At 34.1% G+C, this 20,097-nt stretch overlaps 1 protein-coding gene across 3 annotated transcripts in view; it reads right to left on the bottom strand.

Moving 5' to 3' along the window:
- Positions 1-3,565: 3,565 nt before the first annotated feature.
- The window catches only part of APPL1 (adaptor protein, phosphotyrosine interacting with PH domain and leucine zipper 1), a 29,931-nt gene continuing 13,399 nt past the window's right edge, over positions 3,566-20,097 (bottom strand). Inside the window, exons 8-22 of one of the 3 annotated variants that reach the window (XM_061197024.1) lie at positions 18,458-18,604; positions 17,478-17,560; positions 16,582-16,740; positions 15,698-15,886; positions 14,166-14,208; positions 12,908-12,964; positions 10,362-10,453; positions 9,773-9,955; positions 8,197-8,249; positions 7,421-7,595; positions 7,291-7,327; positions 6,499-6,645; positions 5,865-5,915; positions 5,478-5,588; positions 3,566-4,645 (exon numbers count right to left, since the gene is read on the bottom strand). In XM_061197024.1, the coding sequence (XP_061053007.1) occupies positions 4,499-4,645; positions 5,478-5,588; positions 5,865-5,915; positions 6,499-6,645; positions 7,291-7,327; positions 7,421-7,595; positions 8,197-8,249; positions 9,773-9,955; positions 10,362-10,453; positions 12,908-12,964; positions 14,166-14,208; positions 15,698-15,886; positions 16,582-16,740; positions 17,478-17,560; positions 18,458-18,604 (1,674 nt within the window). In that variant the 3' untranslated portion in view covers positions 3,566-4,498. The remainder of the gene's footprint in view (positions 4,646-5,477; positions 5,589-5,864; positions 5,916-6,498; positions 6,646-7,290; positions 7,328-7,420; positions 7,596-8,196; positions 8,250-9,772; positions 9,956-10,361; positions 10,454-12,907; positions 12,965-14,165; positions 14,209-15,697; positions 15,887-16,581; positions 16,741-17,477; positions 17,561-18,457; positions 18,605-20,097) is intronic. The other 2 variants (XM_061197025.1, XM_061197026.1) reach the window with 2 other exon arrangements.

Genomic DNA, 20,097 nt, shown 5'->3' with positions numbered 1-20,097 from the left:
TATATATTCTGTGCTGCATTTAAGTACAGGTTTCTGTATGTGGAAGCGAGGAAAGAAACTAAGAAGACATTCATTCAGCCATACCTGTGTACCATTATACGGCACATCAACAGAGAGAACAGAGAGGCAGGATGATGACCACAGGCCCAGTCAGTTATAGCTTGATGTTTATATGTTTAATCTTAGCATACTTTTTTTTTAGCATAATATAGTCCTTCTTAAGGAAACTGAAGTTATATGATTTCTTTCTGATGTAGGAATTCATGGCTATACAGACTATTTCAGTAAGCACAGACTTAAAATTACTAATAATACAGTTTTCACATAAAAAATTTGCAAAATTAGCTGGCATGAATAGTTTTTATTTTTTTTAAATCAAATTGTGGTGTCTGTTTATAAATGAGTGCTAGATTATATGTATGTTGATACACAAATATATTTAGGATATACATGCACCTAGATAAATTACATAATTCTGAAGTTAGTTTCATCCACTCCCTGGACCTTCTACAAGTGTATACATTTTATAAAATTCAAAACAAACTGCCAGTAGAAGAACAGAACTTGGTAAGTGCTACAGGAAACCATAACGAGCACAGGGGATGAATATGCATTAGTATTAAAACTACAGGCCCAAGCCACTTAAGCTGGTGTGCACAATAACCTGGCCCTTTAAATTACAGGAATTTCTTTGAATAGGACCCAACATAGCAAGTATACATTGTAACATGTCTAGGGTAATTATTGAAAATTCTCTTAATTTTTCTAAAGGCAAAAAGTCACTAGATATGAATTAATATTATTTCCCCGTAAGTGACATTTTTTTCCCATTTTAGCTGTTATGGAATTGCAATAGGGTTAGATGTGTAATAACAGTGCCATAACAGATTAAGAAAAAGTCCAATTGTTTTATAAGCATCATTTGAAATTACTTGGAGAAGTAAAATTCAGAGTATATATCAAATATGTCATACAAAAAAGACTATAAAAAAAATCATGGACTTTATTATACATTAAAAATCTCCTAACAGCATATTTCCTGAAGCCTTGTCAGGAATACTTATTTTGACAAAATGAAAAAATAAGTTCTTCACTCCACATGCATACCACCATTACATAAAGTCGAGTTTTTCAAATTTAATTCTAAAAAAGGTAAATGAAGCATAATTTTTAATTGTATATGCATGATTAATAGTATCAGTGAAATAAGAATGAACCAATTCACTTACATTACAAAATCACCAAATATACAAAGTGGTTTTGCACATTAGTTATAACTTAATCCCCAGTTCTCATATTACCCTAAGTAAATTACACGAGTACAGCCACAAGAGATTAGTTAAAAAGTGTAATATAGTTCCAGTTTCAAATTTTTATGTATTATTAATTAATACGGAAGAAAAAAATCTCATGAAAGAAGAGTAAGCCAAACTTGATAAAAATAAAGTTGTCAAAGGCTTGCTTGCTACAATCAGTGTGTTTGAATATTTAAAGTACAGTTTGAATGCTAGGAGGCTGTTATCAAAACCAATGTTAATATTTTCATTTTATTAATTTGGGTGGCAGAGGTTTTACAAAACACAGGCTCTTAGGGTCTGTCAGCAGGTATAAGAAGATTCAAATCTTAAATACTTGCAGTTCCTATATATAACTCAAAATTAACTCAGATGCCTTTACCACATATGATTATATGTTATGTAGAATGGTATGCACACCCTACTATCCTTTCCTCAAGCATAAAAGTAACATAAATTTACCACCCCTAGAATGTGGAATCTGAGAATTCTTTTGAAATTAAACACAAAGTAATCATTGTAGACATGGCAAAAACTAGACTGGGGACTGTGTTCAAGGCAACAGTTTTAGTCCCTTGTTGTTAGCAAGTTTTCCCAATTTTACAAGGGGGAAGGAATAATCAGTTTCCTATCTATTGACTTCGCTACCATAGTTACAAAAGTACTGTTGACATAGGTAGCAAGAGTGCCTAGCAGAATTAGGTAGACTTAATTTCTTTCCTTTTAAAGAATCAGTTTTGTTAATTTCTAAAACCATTAAGTGCAAGTTCAAGTCTGAGAAAGATATCCCAAAATCTAATTCAATCACCACCAAAGCATCCAAAAGCTTGAAGGGATTTCAAAGGGTAACAAAGATCGGCTTTAACATTACACAGAAATCCATGGGGAGCCTTCTTTAAACAAAACACAGAATTTATTAAAGTTGATCCTTAAATATCTGCAGTAATGGAATCATTCATATGGTTCTACAGTAATGGAACAGAAGCTGAATCATCTAAAATTGTTAAACCCAGGCATGACTTCTATTTGGCACTGGAAAGCACTTTGGTCTGACCTATGGACATGGGTGTGTTATTGTGGAAATTCCTATCAAAACATGACTTAAAAGGAACCACAAGTCTGTCCAGCATCCCTAAGTAAGTCTGCCAGTACCCTTAACTTTAGCCTACACTTTGACCCAGAGTGCTCACCAAGGGCAGTAGTACGCTACCATGTAAAGCACCAGTCTAGTAAAACTGCCTCCTAATGCTGACCACCTTCCCTGCATGGTGGCTGACAAGTTACACCTGAACTAAGTGAGGTGACAACTTTATAGTAAAACAAAAGACTTACTGAAACAAAGAGCTTACTAATTCTCAAAAAGGTCTTAAAAGCAGGACCTGCCGTGACTAAGCAAATGCTGACCACAGAAGAAATTTCAATTTCTACAAAAGGAATGATACACAAACTACTGTGAAAGCATTCCCTTTAGCAAGGACAAAATAAACTTTTTTCAAGAAGTATTCCATAAATTTCTACTTTTTTACTATCTGTTTTGGTAACATAAGGCTTCAAAATAATGATTAAGTAATCATTATTCCCATTTGGCACATGGCTAAAAAAAATCATGATCCTATATATAATTATCTATCCCATTCCTACAGAAAACAATGTATATACAGTGTGAAACACCCACACTATATTGTGAGAACTATATGCCATTTCTAAATCAGAACTAAAAAGAAAAAACTATATGTTAAATAACAAAAGGCTTTTCCCTTGTAAAATTAGTCTTAGTGGCTAATCTCTTGAAAATTTTAAATGCATGACTGTGTAAAATATTTTATTCAATATATTTAACTTGGCCATATATACTTTTACATGTGAAACACAGGAACGTAATTTCTATCAGCAATGTTAAAAATCCAAGTTAAAAAAAAAATCAAGTTTTGACATAGAATTAGGCAGTACAGAAATGTCATTTTAACCTTGGCACCAGGTTAAAATCCTTCCTGGGTTGACTCTCCTATAACAAGCACTCAATTGCTTTTCAGTCTTTCATGGAATTAGACCTTTCACTCTACTTATTTAAAGAGGACAAGTATTTACAATAATTAGTGCAAATTATTCTATTCTCATATATTATTTGCCTTCACAGATATAAAGTGATGATCAGTATTTTATAAAAACATGGAATTATGAAAATACTGTGGGCTATCAGTCTGAAATTTAAAAGATTACATTTTTAAATTAAATTCTGAGAATTTTTAAGCAGGAAACAATTGCTATAGAACTTCTTTCTAAATGTCACTTGATTTTCAATAAAAATTATTTCACACAATGCAGAAAATACAATGTATCCTGTAACAATATCTTTACATGTTAAATCCTAATCTAAAATGTATTTGAACAACAAAAAAATCCCTTTTAATAAATTCCAAAATCTTATTTTAACCATTACTGCTCTGCAGCAATAATTCAAGTCCCAACCTGAGAACTAAGAATGTGATAATAAAATGCCAAGGGCTGTAGCAATCTTGAACTGAAGACACTTAAGCTTCTTTCCCACTGGCATCAGGTGTAGTACATCAGAGAAATGCGAGCAATCCAAGAAAATGCCCTGAAATCAACAGTACCACCTGCCACAACTTGAAACCTTAAGTCTAAAATCTCTATTCTAATTATTTTGTAAAAGTTCTATTGCACATTTAACATTGTTAAAATATTTGCAAACTTGTAGAATTATCTGCATAAGGATTTTAAACCTATTCAGTCAAAAGCTTCCTCACTGCCGGCAATTGTTCCTAATGAAAGAGAGGGAGCATATCCATGAATATCTGAAGCTGAAGAATAAATGATTTCTTATGGTCAGAGCCAATTACAATGCAAGGTAATAAGTTCACAATTTAAAGGGAGAACAGGCTTGAGCAACTGTAATTCCTCAGCAATCTACTTCAGGGATATGAACAGGTTTCTTTTAGACATGTGGAATTTGAAGTTACTACATAGTATATTATTTCTAAGGGAAAAAAAAAATCAATGCAAACCTAAGTTATCAAGGTCAGTTGTAGTTTAAAAAATGAAGTTAAAATAAACAAGCAAATATAAATTTTAGTCTCCTTGATAGTTCAGCATTGTTGTTACCTTGTGCCATTTCACCACAGAAACTGTCAACAAATTCAAAGGGGTGGGGGGTGAATATCAACCAAAAAGTAAGGATAAGTTTATGCTTCTGACTCTCTCTTCTTTCCTTCTTCTCCCAAATCACTCTCTTCTGACTGGCTACTGCTAAGGACAACAAACTGCCCCTCACTACTGGCTTGGTTTGGTCTACTGGAAGCAGCTATCAACCGACTTTGTTCTTCTAAGTCCTAGTGGAAAAGACAGAAAAGAAACTTAAAGTTAATTGTTTGCAATCAAATAGGAAACTAAGCAGTTAAATACATACTTGAGAGCCACTTCAACTCTTCTGTCATAAATATGTGTGCATAATTCTGGCAACTTACTGAAAAGAAAGACTACACACAACCAATGCAACACCAAAGTAAATTTTGACACTTTTCTAGAAAGCCTATAAAAGCCAACATGTCACTCTTCTCCATTTTTATGGCCAACAACTTACATTCAAGCCATCATTATCTCTCATTATAAACTACAGAAAAGGCTCATAATGAATCACTCCACATCCCCTCCCTTCCCTCTCTCTAATATATATGTATGTGTGTGTGTATACACACACACACAACTACCATTGATGAAAGCCATATATATATCTCCTCTCAAAAGACCTACTTTAACAGAGACAACCTTCCAACCTCTTCTGGAATATGTAGTATGTTTGCTAAACAGCAAGTCACACTACATGTCAATATAACTATAATGTAAACATTGTATCAGAAGACAGATGTCAGGAATTCCCTGGCAGTCCAGTGGTTGGGACTCCGAGCTCTCACAGACGAGGGCCCTGGTTCAATCCCTGGTTGGGGAACTAAGATCCCACAAGCTGTGCGGCGCAGCCAAGAAGACAGATGTCATCCTTTTCTGCTATGCTATGAATACTCTGGTTATGTATGAAGTGGCTGAGCAAGTAGAAACAGACCTTCACTTGAAAATTCCAATATGAAAGTCACAGTGCTGAATTAAGGAAACTCTTCATAAACATCATATCTAGTCAGAGAAGATCTAGACATTAGGACTGCATACCTTTTCAATTTGTTTTTGTTTACTGAGTTCTTTCTGTTGCTTCTCTTTTACTCTCTCTATTTCTTTTTGTTTTTCTGATGCCCTGCGATCCTGAAGACCAGATGAATACAACTAATGAATTAAATATGAAATAACTTTAAATTTTAACTTGTCAATTAATATTACCTTTGTAACCTTTTCAAATTATTATTTGCATTTATGAGAAAGCACACCAAAAATTTACATTCTAATGTTAGCCATTTTTCCAAATTCTAAATGCTATGTAACAGCAATAGCATCTATTGTTAACCTTGCATAGCAAAATCATTTTTATTTACTTGCTAATATGAAAGATCTTATATTACTTTAGTTAACATTCTTGGATAATTAAGTGTCTTGGATTCTTACCAGTTCTGCATGCAAAGCTATCTGTTTTGCCAGTCCAACAGAATCACAAATCTAAAGGGGGAACAAGTAAGAAAAACTCAGGCAGTTCTTACATCAAAGCAATAATTTCAAGTATCCAAATGGCTGATGTAACTAGTTTTATAACTCATTTTAATACACTGCTTCAACAAAAGCTGATTTAAGAATGTTCCAGCCCCAAAACCAATCCTTTGTGTATTTTCTTCAGAGTCTATGAGCTCCCACTGCTGGCTCTCACCTCCTTCACATACCCCACTTCTTGTTATCTCAAATTCATTACTGAGATGGTAAAGTTGCAAAGAACAAAGCAAGCAGCTGCTGCTGCTACTCTAAGATGAAGACATTTGGAAATGGCTGATTATGGGAATATTTTGCATTCCCAGGATAAGTTAACGAAGCCAGAAGATTGCAACAGCTATCAATGGCCAGGAAGATACAGGTTTGTGGAGTCAGATGGCCCAACCCATCAGCTCAGCTCTCTTCAAAACAAGAGGCTTTGGTCAACCAGCTCAGTTGGACTAGGCAAAGTTTGGGAGTTTTTCTCCAGAAATCTTAGTAAGAACTTTGACTATGACACGTATTTCACAACAGAAACACATTTTGAAAAGCCACGTACCTTTTCACCCTCATTGTTTGATTCAAATATATAGCAGACTGATGACAGATTACTTTCACTTCTCCCTCCTGATGTCCGAAGAACAAATCCAAAAAGCCTCTTATTTTCCTGGTGTGTAGCATACAAAACTACACTGGGTAATGGAAACTGCCACAGAAAACATCAGAAGCAAACATGAAATTTTTCAAACCATTAAAACAGCCCTCATATATGACAAACTCACGTACTAAGTTATTTAATACCCTAAATAGAACATTAGAGTCAATTGTTTTTCTTAACCGAATGGTAATCCAAGAACAAACAATGTCATATGTGGTTTGGATTGTCAGGAAAATTAAAAGGTTGTTGAACACTGAATTTGTTTTACTAGTCATTAACACATTTTACAAATTCAAATTCAGTAACAAAAATGGTCTATATTATTAAATGAATTAATAGAAGCACATGCCTGCAGCTATTTCAAAACAGATAATTATAAAATAAACTCAATCATGTTGGCCTTTTAATCCCTTAATTTAATTTTTAGTTTCTTTAGTGTATGATATATGCTCCCTAACTGAGGGATAAATATAAATACTAAGTATCACACCAGATTGCATTGATTCTTTAAGTTACACGGAATGTTACAACTTTTTTGGAGAGATAGCCATAGACTCAATTATAACACCCTAAAGACCAATCATAATTCATGCTACCATATCTGAATATACAGAATCAGGATTATTATAAAGATGTAAAATGTGTATATGTACAAAGAGACTTAAAATAAAGCTTTAAACATGCAGAACTCACCATGAGCCTTGTAACTTGTGTCTGTGGATCAATTAACCTATAATAATAATTAAAAATTTGGGAGACAAATTTTAATTACGCATGTAAACATTTTTTCCTACAGTTTTTTGAGGGACAGGTTACTACTTACTTTAAACAATCACAAGAGACTAATAAATGTGATTCTGTCATACGAAAGATGTTATGGATGGCCCGGGCAGCTAAGATTTGGCGCATTGTTTCATAAACAACATCTGGATTGTCATCTGACTTCACCTCCATAGAACCAAGGAATCGGACAATAAACAACTGATGAAGAATAGAATCTACAACAAAACAAGGTACATTATGTATTCTTAAATCCCAAATTTCTTTTCCTAAGGAATAAAATACACTGCTTTCTTTAGGTTTTCCAATGAAAAATTCAACATAGCAGAAGCATTTAGAAATAACTCCTAACTACAGTGTTCATCTTATAGAAAAATTAAGATCTCAAACTCAAATAGCAAAAGGTTATGCTTCGGCAATTGGTACTTCTGAGTTAAAAAGAATTCCTTTTACTATGCTTACAGCTTTTCTGTAAGTTTGAAATTATATCGAAGTAATAGCTATGGGAAAAAGAAAAAAAAAGTTATGCTCCAAAACCAGAAGAAAACAGCTGTTAGGAAAAGGTCAAAGGATATCTTATGGAATGAGAATTTGACTATGAGGTCAAAAGTATCATAATCTATAATTTTGTGTAAATAATGAAATCTTAAGTTTGATTAAGTTCTGTTGCTTTAAGTGTACTATGAGTGAAAAGAGAAAACTGTGAAGTATAGATACCATGAAAACAGCATACAGCAAAACAAATGTAAACATCAAATTCTTCACACAGTCTACTGCTCTGAGAATTTCTAAAATATAAGAATACTACACTTGTTTTACCTTCAGTTTCAGATTTGGTACCTCCTCCAGATTCTCCAAATGGATTTGTACGCCTGAAAAGTATTTTAAAAAATTACGAACCAGTGGTCAGTTACCATGAGCCACATGGAAGGAATCTCAATCATTGAACCCAGAGTTAAAAACTAAAAGTCACAAAACCTTGTACATACATTTTTAAAAAGCTCCAAAATACCCCTTCCTGTTAAGGAACACTACTGATGACCAACTTACTTGTGATGAAGCCCTCTGCCCTCACACTAAGTTAATAAGCTGAACTCAAAGTTGCTATATTTTAGAAGATGTGGACAGATTGCATGTTTAGCCATAGACACACAAAAATCAACATTATAATAAAACATGTTGCAAAAGTTCTTGAATTTAAATAAAGCAGGACAGAGGAATGGCTAATTTAGCTTCAACTTTAGGTACATGAGAAAAATGCCAGGAATTTCCTTGGATTGTAAAAAACCTTTTTTTAGGTCCTCTAAGTACATGTCGCAAGTTAACTATGATAATTTGAACATTTTCTAGTTTTAAACCTGTATTTCTCAAGGCATACGTTAACAGAATGCAAGAAGAAAAGCTAACTAGAGATGGAAGCTACCTCCCTCCTTAGTGTGCATGGCTCATGACACACCCACAATGAAGGAAGAAAAGTACAATCCAAAGTAGGTTTTATAGACAAACAGAGAGCTAAGTGGTTCTAAAATAACACTGGCTTTAAGATAACATGAAATTGATCTCTCTAATACATGTCTGACCTATCATATCAAATGCTAAGTATATTTCTGTGATCAAGAGTAAATTATCTTTTCTTGGTCACGGCCATGTATATCCAAATTACTACATTATCAATTTATTAGGTGCCCCACCTACTTAATAAATGATTTGCCTTAAGCCATGTTTCCTTCATCCATAGCCAAAGAAAAATTTCAACTGCTTTGACAAGGATTTCTCATTATATAAACAAAAGTTAATTCATTAATAATTCATAGCATGACAATGTTTTAGTTCCTTCCTGGAGATCTCTTATTCTGACACAAGATAACTTTTTTTTTTTTTTTAGTTGCGGCATGCGGGCTTCTTATTTGCGTCATGCGGACTTCTTAGTTGTGGCATGCATGCAGGATCTAGTTCCCCAACCAGGGATCGAAGCCAGGCCCCCTGCATTGGAAGCACAGAGTCCTACCCACTGGACCACCAGGGAAGTCCCCTAGATAACGTTTTCTAATAAACCTGTAGCACATGTATTACTCTCAAGAATTTTTAAAATATTGTCATGATGTAAAAATAGGACCGTCAACTTTCTTCTGTAATTTTAAGAGTAAATACCTTAGAAGTAGATCTGATAAACAATTCAGAATTGAGTATTAAAACTAAATTATCTTAACTCATTTAACTGTGGCAAAAAACAGAGAAAAGCCTGCATGATTCTTCTTCAACTATCAAAATTCTGTTAGGTAATTAAACAAAGAAAGTAAAACACAGCTGATGCACAAGATATGTGAGAGATGGCTCTCAACTGTAGAAATTGGCTCATAAGTCTTACAGCCCTACAGACCTGCCTATCACCCACCTGCCTCCCTGGCCAGAGGCTTTTGCCTGGCCAGGCTGATCTTCACACACAGGAGAAATGATGTCAAACTGTATTGGGGTGTCTGGGGCAACGAGAGAATCTAGAGAGAGGGCAGCCAAATTTGTGGACTCAGATGCTATGGATCCTGAACTGCTGGTTCGAGGTGTCAGTGGCCGAGATTGTCTAAGCACAGAAGAAAACAAGAAGGCATTGCATTTAGTTTTCTCTTTTGGAAATTAAACACTTAAACTATGAGAAAAGAAAATACAATTTTATAAGTCGATGAGAACAAATTTTAATAAACACAATCCCAAATCACAGCTACTTTGTCAAAAGACTTTATCAAAAGACTTCTTTCTTTCCAATTACTAAATTCAGAAACATAAATCACTTTAACCTAGAGATAAACACAAGGGAAATTTGGAATCATCATTTATTTAGCACTCTTGCTGGTAAATTTACCGATTTGAAATACATTTTCTAGAACTATTTCGTACTAATGTAACTAGCACTGCTAAAATCAAAGTGTTTGCTAACACTTTCAATAGCCCATATAGTTCTTTAAATAGCCCACAGTCTGGTAACTCACCCTGCTGGCCGCAGGCTCTCGTGCCTCTGCTGGAAAGACGGGGAAGGAGTGACAGCTTCCAAAGCTGACTGATTTACTCGTGCAGCAATTTCCTATTTTTTTTTAAAAAAAGGACTAATTAGTAAAGCAAGAAAACCAAAAGTTTAAATATAACTCTCTGAACTGTCAGAATGTCCTTGAGTTACACTTCAAATGTAAATTGAAGTTACTAAAGTAGTTCCACATTCTCTTGTCTTAGTATTAAGACACATAATTAACTTCACAACATTATAACTTAAGTTTCCTCTTATTTCCTGTAAATCTAGGGAGGAAATCTGATTTTTTTCTATTAATATACATAATAGGAAATATTTTTTCTTTAAATTTTAACTATCAAATTTTTTTTAGATTAAGGTTTGTATTGCTAGCACCTAGTACAGTGCCTAGCACATGGGCACTCAAATTTGCTAAATAAAGAAATTTAAAAGGAGTAGGAAATAGTCACAAAATATTAAAGTATTTTATAACTATGATGCTGAAGTTTTCATGATTTTCCAGAATGTATTTATGCTCAGAAATATCTGTGTATTTATTAATAAAGTTATCATGGATATTTTCAGGCCAAATTTGAAAAAAAGCTTTCCATAAGAAATATTTTAAAACTTATTAAAATATTAAACTTATTAAGTAATTTAAAGCTTATTATTTAAAACACGAGCTAAATAAAATAGCATGTACATTAGAAAAAATAATCACAAAACATTTTTGCCCTTCTGTGTCTTAGCAAAAGTATGAAGACAATACCACAAATTGATCAAAATTTCTTCTCTCATTAATATAAATAAAATAATTCTGGATAATCTGGAAAATATTAAAACTCTGACTTCTGATAATTGGCAGGAAAGTCAGTAAGCCTGACTTATTCAAATCCAAACACTATATTCCCTTTGTATTCCCTAGGTATTAACAAGTCATCTAATTTGCATTTTAATTTTTTGTTGTTCCCAAGTGACATAACAGAAAGAAAAAGCAAGACTGTCAGAAGATCAAGTTACTAAAAGCAGAAGACTTCTCTACAGTTAGCACTGATATTCTTAGATTAAACTCATTAGATCATTATAAAACTAACAGAAATTACTAATATTTTTCAGGTCATTCAGAGATTTTGCTTCTTTAGTTCAAAACTTTTTTCCTAGGCATCCAAATCATATGTGTCTTGGATGGCACCTCAAAACCATTATGGTAAAAACAGAACTCTTCTTTTCCAAATTGTTCTTCCCTTCATTTGGGCTTAAAACCTGGAAGTCATCTTTGTCTCCTTCATCCTTTATATTGGTCAGTTTCTTCATCCTTTACATCGGTCAGTTACTAACTCGTCCAGTCAATTTCTTTTTACCTGTTTCTATGATTCATTCTTCTCTCTTCCCTCAGGTTACCACCATGTTCAGACCCTCAATTTGTGCCTAAACTATAATGGCCTCCTACATGTCCCTCAACAGTCCTGTCTAATTAACCACTACACCAACAACAGTTTAAGACTTAGAAGGGTAGGGCTTCCTAGAGAAATTAGCCCCGATCTGCCTCAACTGAAACCATAACCCCCAGCCCCAGCCTCTCATCAGCCCCAAACAGCCCTGGGAAGCAGCCGGGTTCACAGCCTACCTGGGCCTACCAAGACTGGCAGAGGTCAGATGGCTCCTCTCTTAAACCAAGTCTCTTCCCAACTACACTGCAGTTAGGACTCACTGGTCCTTCCAGAGTTCTCTGCACCCCGGGTTTTGCCTGCATGTTTGGACTGCATCTACAACTCTGTCTACACTGCTGAGTTCATCTGATTTGATACCCACTACTCAAAGCATAACTGGCAAAACTTGAGAGTTCAGGCTGCCTCACCCCAGACCTACTGAAACGTAATATGCATTTTAACAAGGTCCCCTGGTGATTTGTATGCACATTTCAGTTTTCTATTATTCTCCAGCAAGACCTTTCAATTCTAATTATACAACTAATTTCACAAACACAACATTTCTGCATTTGTGCTTTTGTTTTTATTCTCTTATCTACAGTGTCTTCTCTTTTCCTCAAAGTCTGGACAAATCCTACCTAGCTCAGGTTTCTGCCATCTCCACAGAGTTTTCTCTAAAACTAAAATCCATACTGATCTTAATATTCTGAAATCTTAAGCTTTCAGTTATCACCATACACTGTCAATTTATATGAAATGTTACTTAAAGTTTTAGTTTTCTCTTCCCACATACATAAGCTCCTGGAGGGCAGAGGCCATGGCCTATTTTTCTTCTATATCCCCTTTCTCCATGGTGCTCAACACGGTGCTAAACACAAGGTTGATGTCTACTTACATTTGTTGGTTGACTGATTTCAGTATGTTCTGAAATAATTTACTGTTCTAGGAAGACCAGATACTCATTCTATTCATGATATATGAAAGTTACCCATTCATGGGCAAATTAAAAGATTACAGAACTTGAGAAAATACAGTAAAAGCCATATAAGCCACAGAATTATTCAATTTTGCCAGATCTGGATACATAAAATAAAAATATTACCTCTGGGTTTTCAGTTAAATATATCTGTTTAGATATGTTATTTATTGTACAGATCCACTGCAAGAGGAAAAAATAGAAAAATACGATTAATATTTTTTTCTACAATGCTTCCCTTCTAAAAGAGAATGTTTAATATTTAACTGACATAGAAGTTTCACTAGAAGAAATAACATACAATCTTTCTTATGAGATAAATACCTTCCTATATACAAAAGCATATATATGTACAACATATGAAGGTATAACAGAACACTGAACAGATTTGTTATTTTTAAATCCCAAATTTATTTCATACAAGGAAATAAAAAATACAGCTATCATGTTAAACTGTAATTTAACAGTCTATATTTATCTTTTTATATCACACCCCCCTCTAATCCCCACCAAATAAGACAGTCTGGACTCAGATATCATGATTAATACCAATGTAAAAAAAGTTAACAGCTAAATATATTCCTTGTGAACGTATTTTACATACTTCCCTTTCAGGTTTATAAATAACACAGAAAACACTCTCTGCCCCACATCCTCTGCTTCACTCTCAAGTATTCCAGTGCCTGAGGAGCCTCACAAAGCTAACCTAATATTCTGTTTGGTAAACCCTGCAAAGAACAGACATATGTCTGTATTCCTCAGAGACCAGAAGTAGGTTTTAATACCTACTCTTTTCCATAAGAAGTAAATAAAAGTTGGTCTCTACATAATTTCTAACCTTGTCTTTTACCAACACAATTATATAATAACAACTTACCTTCCATATTTGGTGAACGACAAGTAAAAATGGAGCCAAAAACAAAAGACTCACGAGGAAGAACAAACACTCCCAAATTTTTGTTTTTCTGTCTTTCATTTCCCCAAGGTTTTAAGCTTTAGTTGCTTCCTGCCATGCTACATCTGCCACTATGTTCTTAATGCAGCAAATACTGTCTCAGAGAGTTGGTAAGAGAAGGGAATAGATTAAACTCGCCTCATGATACTAACAGCCTGCCAGAAAGCAGCAGTCACAAGGTCATTTCTGAATTTGAGGTTTTAAAGAGACAGCAAGAGATGGGATCTCTAAGGTCTCTCCTTATAGGTCCAGTTGTAAAATTCCATGTGAAACTTAAGAATGTTGCTTGAGAACAGTAGACTTTTATGAAAAAAAGATTTGTAATTAACTAGGATTTTCCAAATTTCTATAATGAACACATCAATATGTTTTGTCATCAGAAAAATATCTTAAGATGATGCTGAAGAAATTAAGTAGATAAAATTTTACCTCTTCATGGTCTTTTTTACTCTCTGCTTGCAAAATTGAAGACCTGAAAAAATAGAGAAAAAGTTTGACAGTCAACTTTTTTCTAAAGTACTTTTAACATGAGTGAGAAATTTTTATCTTTAAAGATACACATCAGTATGAAACAAACAAACAGAAAACACATAACCAACCAGTATCTTAAGGAAAGGATACTATCAGAGGTATCAGGACTCAGATTTTAACAACTCTTGACTTTGTCTATCTATGCCAAGATGTAACAAAAAAGAAATGTGCTGGTTTTCAGAAGGCAGCCTATAACAAAGGTACATTGACACTAAGACAATGCATTTCAACTTTCTGACACTTAATATATATATTTCAAATATAAATCAGTGGTCCTAATAGAAAATACTAATTTTACTTCATTATTTATTATTTTTCCTTGAATATAGTTAAGTAAAACTTTTCAATATATTAATCACTAACATAGGGATATGTAGCTTTTCTATAGATGTTAATATTTTAAGAGTTAGAAAAAAATTTTTTACACTAATTTTGAATCACACCAGGAATGTGAAATGGGAAATCATGTTAAGCATTAGCAAAAAACTGGAAATACAAAAATGTAAATACATTCAGTAACGTTAACAATTTGGTAATTTTGACACATGAACAAAGGGACTCCCAACATCCACTGTGATAAATGACACAGTAATTGACATTCATTGTATGTTTATAGAAGGAATATGAAATAAACATTCAATATTTCCTCAACTATTTTAAAAATGTACTTAGAATAAAAAATAAAAACTGTAAGGCAATGACCAAAAAGTTAATTATTGCTTCTGGTTAATGAGATTATAGCTTTTTTTCATACTCCTTTTTGTATTTTTCTGTGCTTCTCAAAAATTTGTTTTAAGAGCTGCTCTATGGGATTCTTGTTTAAGCAAAGGTAATAGAAGTTTAAAAAATGGCACATAAACATTAATGGCCTAAATAATTAATTTGATCAGAAATATTTGATTAACATTTAAAAATATTATTATTAGCACCTACTACATGCTAGGCACATTACATATGTTAGATTTCTATTCTACATAACAATTCACAAAATAGAAATGAAGGACCCCCCCCCCACCTCCATTTTACATGTAGAAAAATAAAGCTCAGAGAGGTCAGGTAACTTGTCTAACACTACAAAGTAGGTAGTGGATCCAGAATTTGAACTTTCTGGCCCCAAGGTTGGAGCTCTTTCCACTAACTTGTGCTGCCTTCCCCATACCATGCTGGATTTTCAGTGACCAGTCTCTTAACATGAAATCCCAGGTCTTTACCACATAAACTTGCTTTGACAACCTCAAAATATTAAGACATCATTTATTTAAGTCAAAAAGGAAAATTCAACTAATTTCTACAAGATTAAAAAGAAAATTATCTTAATACATAATAATTCTAAAATATGTATACAATGTCCAAGTGAAAAGGAATTATCCTACATTTCAGTAGTTTAAAATATGACAGATTTTTTTTTAATAGTAGGGAAAAATACTAACTTTTTGCCATCAAAAGAAGTGATCTGAAAACAGTATCGCCTGTCTTCACAGTCCACAGCCATTACTGAACAGTTGTCTATGTCCATGGCCAGGCCTCCTGCTACGTCCCCACGGGCCTGACTCATTAGGTTTCCACCCTGTGTGAAGTAAAACTGTCTGTCCCAGGTAGATGACACCAAGCCTGTTTTACTAAATGAAGAAAGTACATTCACTCTTTAATAACAACACACCTAAAATCCCATCATCAGCCAGACACAAGATAAAGATAAAGCACATCACAAAGAACCACCTTGCAAAAAGGCACCAAGGTGCCTAGAAAATATAAACATCAGGTTTTCAGTCTCTAAAATAAAGTCACATAAACTGGCCCACTTGTGTGATTGTGCATGTATATATTTCCAAAACAAGGCTGGAAATGATCAAATTACAGCTGTTATGATGCTCCATAAAATACAGTCCAACTGTATTTCAAGGGAATAAATTCAAAACAAAAGAATTTATTTTACTGCTAGGGTTAACTTGCTTTATCCTATCTTCACGTAAAAACTACAATTTGACTTGATGGTGTAATTACATATATTTTAAAGTACGATAATGATATTTAATAGCATTCACATGTTATGCTAGATTTATTTAAACTCAAATTGGTTTCACTTTTTAAAATAATTCTAAATCATTTGATAAATATCTAAATAGAATTTTACTTTTGAAAATTATTCATGTACCTCATCTGTCAAAAAATTGGCATAAATACTAATAGTGGTATTAGTAAAAAGATTCAACATTTAGTAAAATCAAAACAGTTTGGAGATATCATTTATTATATTCACTTGTTATTACCTTAATTGATACACAATATATGAAAATAACAATAGTTTTCTTACTTCCTAGCATTAAGGTATCCAGCCTTTCGGGTTAAGTTTCGATTAACAGGAAATTTTGTGGGATCTGGGTCAGGCACATACAAGGGGTCACTGGCTACTTCCAAATCCTCTATTGTCTGCTGCATGGTCTCTACATCACTGTCCATTTCCCTGCGAACACTAACAGAGGGAACAGATTATTTACTACCAACTACAACAGACAAAGAACTCCTTACCAATTTTATTTATCTGTATATTTGTTCTGTATATATTTTCCTAAAGAGAACAGCAGTGGCATGGGTGGTTAAAGTGGCGTGTTATAAAGCAGCTTTACGTTTTATTTGAAACTTAGATATTTGGGAACAATACCAAATTCCAAAACTAATGAAACCACACTGAATGACTCATACTTTGGAGGAATTTTCAAACTGCTCTGTCCTGTGCCTTTAAAACAATAATCATTTTCATCTCCCTCCATATCGCAGATTAACCACATCACTGCTCAGACTCTGAACCTGATTAGAACTACTTTCTCTGTCTCTTTAATCTCTCATGGCTTGCAAAGCAAGATTTATTTAGTACTCTCCCATCCATCCCCTACAATTCAGATAACTGTGAAGATAATTCACTTATGGATAATTACTATTATGTGTCTGTTGTATTCAGACATAAAACCTAGTCTACAATCAATAAAATACCATCAGATTTGACACTGTTATGAAATTCAGAGTTCAAATTCTGTGGAAAAGATGGTGAGAAAACCAAGAAGCATCCACGAGCCACTCGAGAAACACTCTCACGGCAGGGAAAATAGCCCCTCAGAAATTAAGTGGTAAATATTTTTAGATTATGGTATTTAGCTGTTAACTTATCATTCTCATAACTTCATTTTCAATTTTAAGGAAGAAGATACTTACTTCTGTACACTTGTTCCAATATTAGTTAAGAATTCTTCCAGTTGGTCATTGAGATTTTCAGAACCCATCTTAAAGAAACTTATCTGGGGCAAGAGGGTGTGGGAATGGGAGGTTGAACAACAGAAACACATACACACAAAATACTTAGAGTGAATCATATAAACAATCACCAAGATACATAGTTAAGTAAAAAACAAAGGATTATTTCCATTTGTGTAAAAATAGGTTGTAGTTTACAATGATTTCTACTGGGCATAGAGCCACTGAAGAAACTACACTTAAATTTCACTGTGCATCATCTTGTATATTAACACATGCATATAGTAAGCAAGGTTTTAAAATTGGAAAATATATTTTAAAACATTTCAAGTAAGTCATATGGATAAACTATTTCATGTTTACTACAAAGATAAGTTTTATATCTGAGGAATAATAAGTACTCATATTCAAAGGAATATTCAAATTTCTTTAAACTCTTGCTTTTAGGGGACTGTTATTTCATCTTATGTTACCCAAATTTAATTTTCTAGCCTCCTTCCTGATGTACAACTCTTGGAATACTTTGGAGTTCATCCATTAATTTTAACTCAGGAAGTATGCCAGGAACATGAGACAAGCTCAAACATGTCCATTCTCTTTCAGATCTATTATGAAGCAAGAGCGAGTGGAAGCTTGAGCAATAGGAGTAGCTTTGGAATTCACTTATCTTTCTGTTCCCCGTCCCCAACTGTGATGGGCAAGGTCTGAATACAAGGTAAGTGGTTTCATTTACCCTAAAATATTTGAAATCTTCATTTGCTAGGAAAACCCTTCTAACTTCCTTAAAATAGCACTCTGACATTTTAAAAAATGCTTTAAAAATCACAGACACAAATGAGTATTTGACCTTAGTTTGTAATATCCTTACATTTAACATAAAAATCAAACTTAATATAAAGTTCTTAAGACAGTTATAATCCAAAACACAGTACAATATTCACCTGAGCTTGCATGTACCCAAGTAGAGGTTCTAACAATGCTATTTTCTTTTTGTATTGAAGAGTATTTAATGCACAAAAATAATGCATCATGGTCTGGTGTTGTTTTTTTCTGGAAGTGTAGACATCTTCTGTTACTTCATACTTCACCTTTGAGTGAAAGATTAAAAATACTATTATTTATTTAATTTTGAATTATCTTTAGTAGTGGCTGAGGGGAAGAGACTACCCAAGGAAAAAGGTGCATCACCAACAATTGTACATAGCTTTCTTATTTTCTGAGATAGAAATCCTGCAGAATATTGGCTAAGATAGTTTTCCTGTTTTACTACCAACCACTTTATTTTTTAAAATGCACATTAAAAGCAGCATTCTACACATAGCTATGAATGGTATAGTAACTGAACTAAGCATGGCAGATAAGGTCTACCACATGGAGGAAAAGCAGACAACAGTCTGGTATTAGCTTAGCCATTAATCTTTGACCTTTTTCAGTTCACAGCATACCACTTGCCTCCTAGTTCTCTGGTTCTCTCCCTACTGCTCCTCTTTTCTTGTACTTGTTTTCCTTCACCCACACTTAAACTATGTCCCCTGAGCTCTTGTGTTCAGACAACAAATATTTATTGAGCACCTGTTACGTAACATACACTGTCTCTTCTCTTTTCCTGCTTTCCATAGAATACCAAAGCAAGTACCAAGAATATTCTAATACACCAATGACTCCCGAAGTTTTATCTCCTGCCTCTCACTCTCCCAGTTGTCAGAGGAAGCAGTTCTCCAGATGGGTCCTTTATGTGTGAATGTGTGCGTGTATGTGTGAATGTGCTGGAAATGTACAAAACTGAAGACAGTATCCTCCTCACAAAACCTGCTCCTCTACTTTGTTTCTTAGCTCTCTTAACTTTTCCTAGATCCATCCCATCAACGAAGAATTTTGGGACTCATTTTTTATTCCTCCTCCTACCATAAGTCTTGTCAATTCTACTTGTGAAGTATCTTCCAAAAGTATTCCCTCCTCTCCACTTTCAGTAACAACCTTAGCTGAGACTCTCCTAATATCTTTGCCAACTATTCCAATACCTTTTCATTGGATTCCCTCTAGTCTTGTCCCCTTCATATTTCCACTAATATTTTCATTCTGTTATCACAATTGCATGGTGTCACTCATTTACTTAAAATCCTTTGGTGGCTGCCCACTCCCGCTAACATACATTTTAGTCATTAACATAGTAACCTGGCCCCAAACTACCTCTTTCTTGTCGTTTGGCCATACCGCCCCCAAATACATCCTATGCTCCAGACACACTGAAATGATTATGATTATCTTTCCATTATCATAATTATTGCTAGAAATAATAATAAAATCTATAAGCCAGGTACTCGGCATGCATTCTCCTTCCTCTTCACAACTACTGAGTTTTTTTGATAGAGAAATTAAGTAACCAGTGTAACAAAACCAAACCAGCTTATTTGACCTCAGGAAAATAAGCGGCACAGCTGATATTAGTTCCCAACCAGTCTGATTCCAGAGCCAGTGCTCTTAACCTTTACACTCTCCAGACTCTCCCATGTGCTTCTGCAAAGGCCGTTTTTCTTCCAGAAATGCCCTCTCCCCAATCCCAAACCACTGACATCTGCTC

This window comes from Eubalaena glacialis, chromosome 7 (assembly GCF_028564815.1).
Source record: "Eubalaena glacialis isolate mEubGla1 chromosome 7, mEubGla1.1.hap2.+ XY, whole genome shotgun sequence".
NCBI classification, from domain to species: Eukaryota; Metazoa; Chordata; class Mammalia; order Artiodactyla; family Balaenidae; genus Eubalaena; species Eubalaena glacialis.
This window is presented reverse-complemented; position numbering and strand designations above follow the sequence as displayed.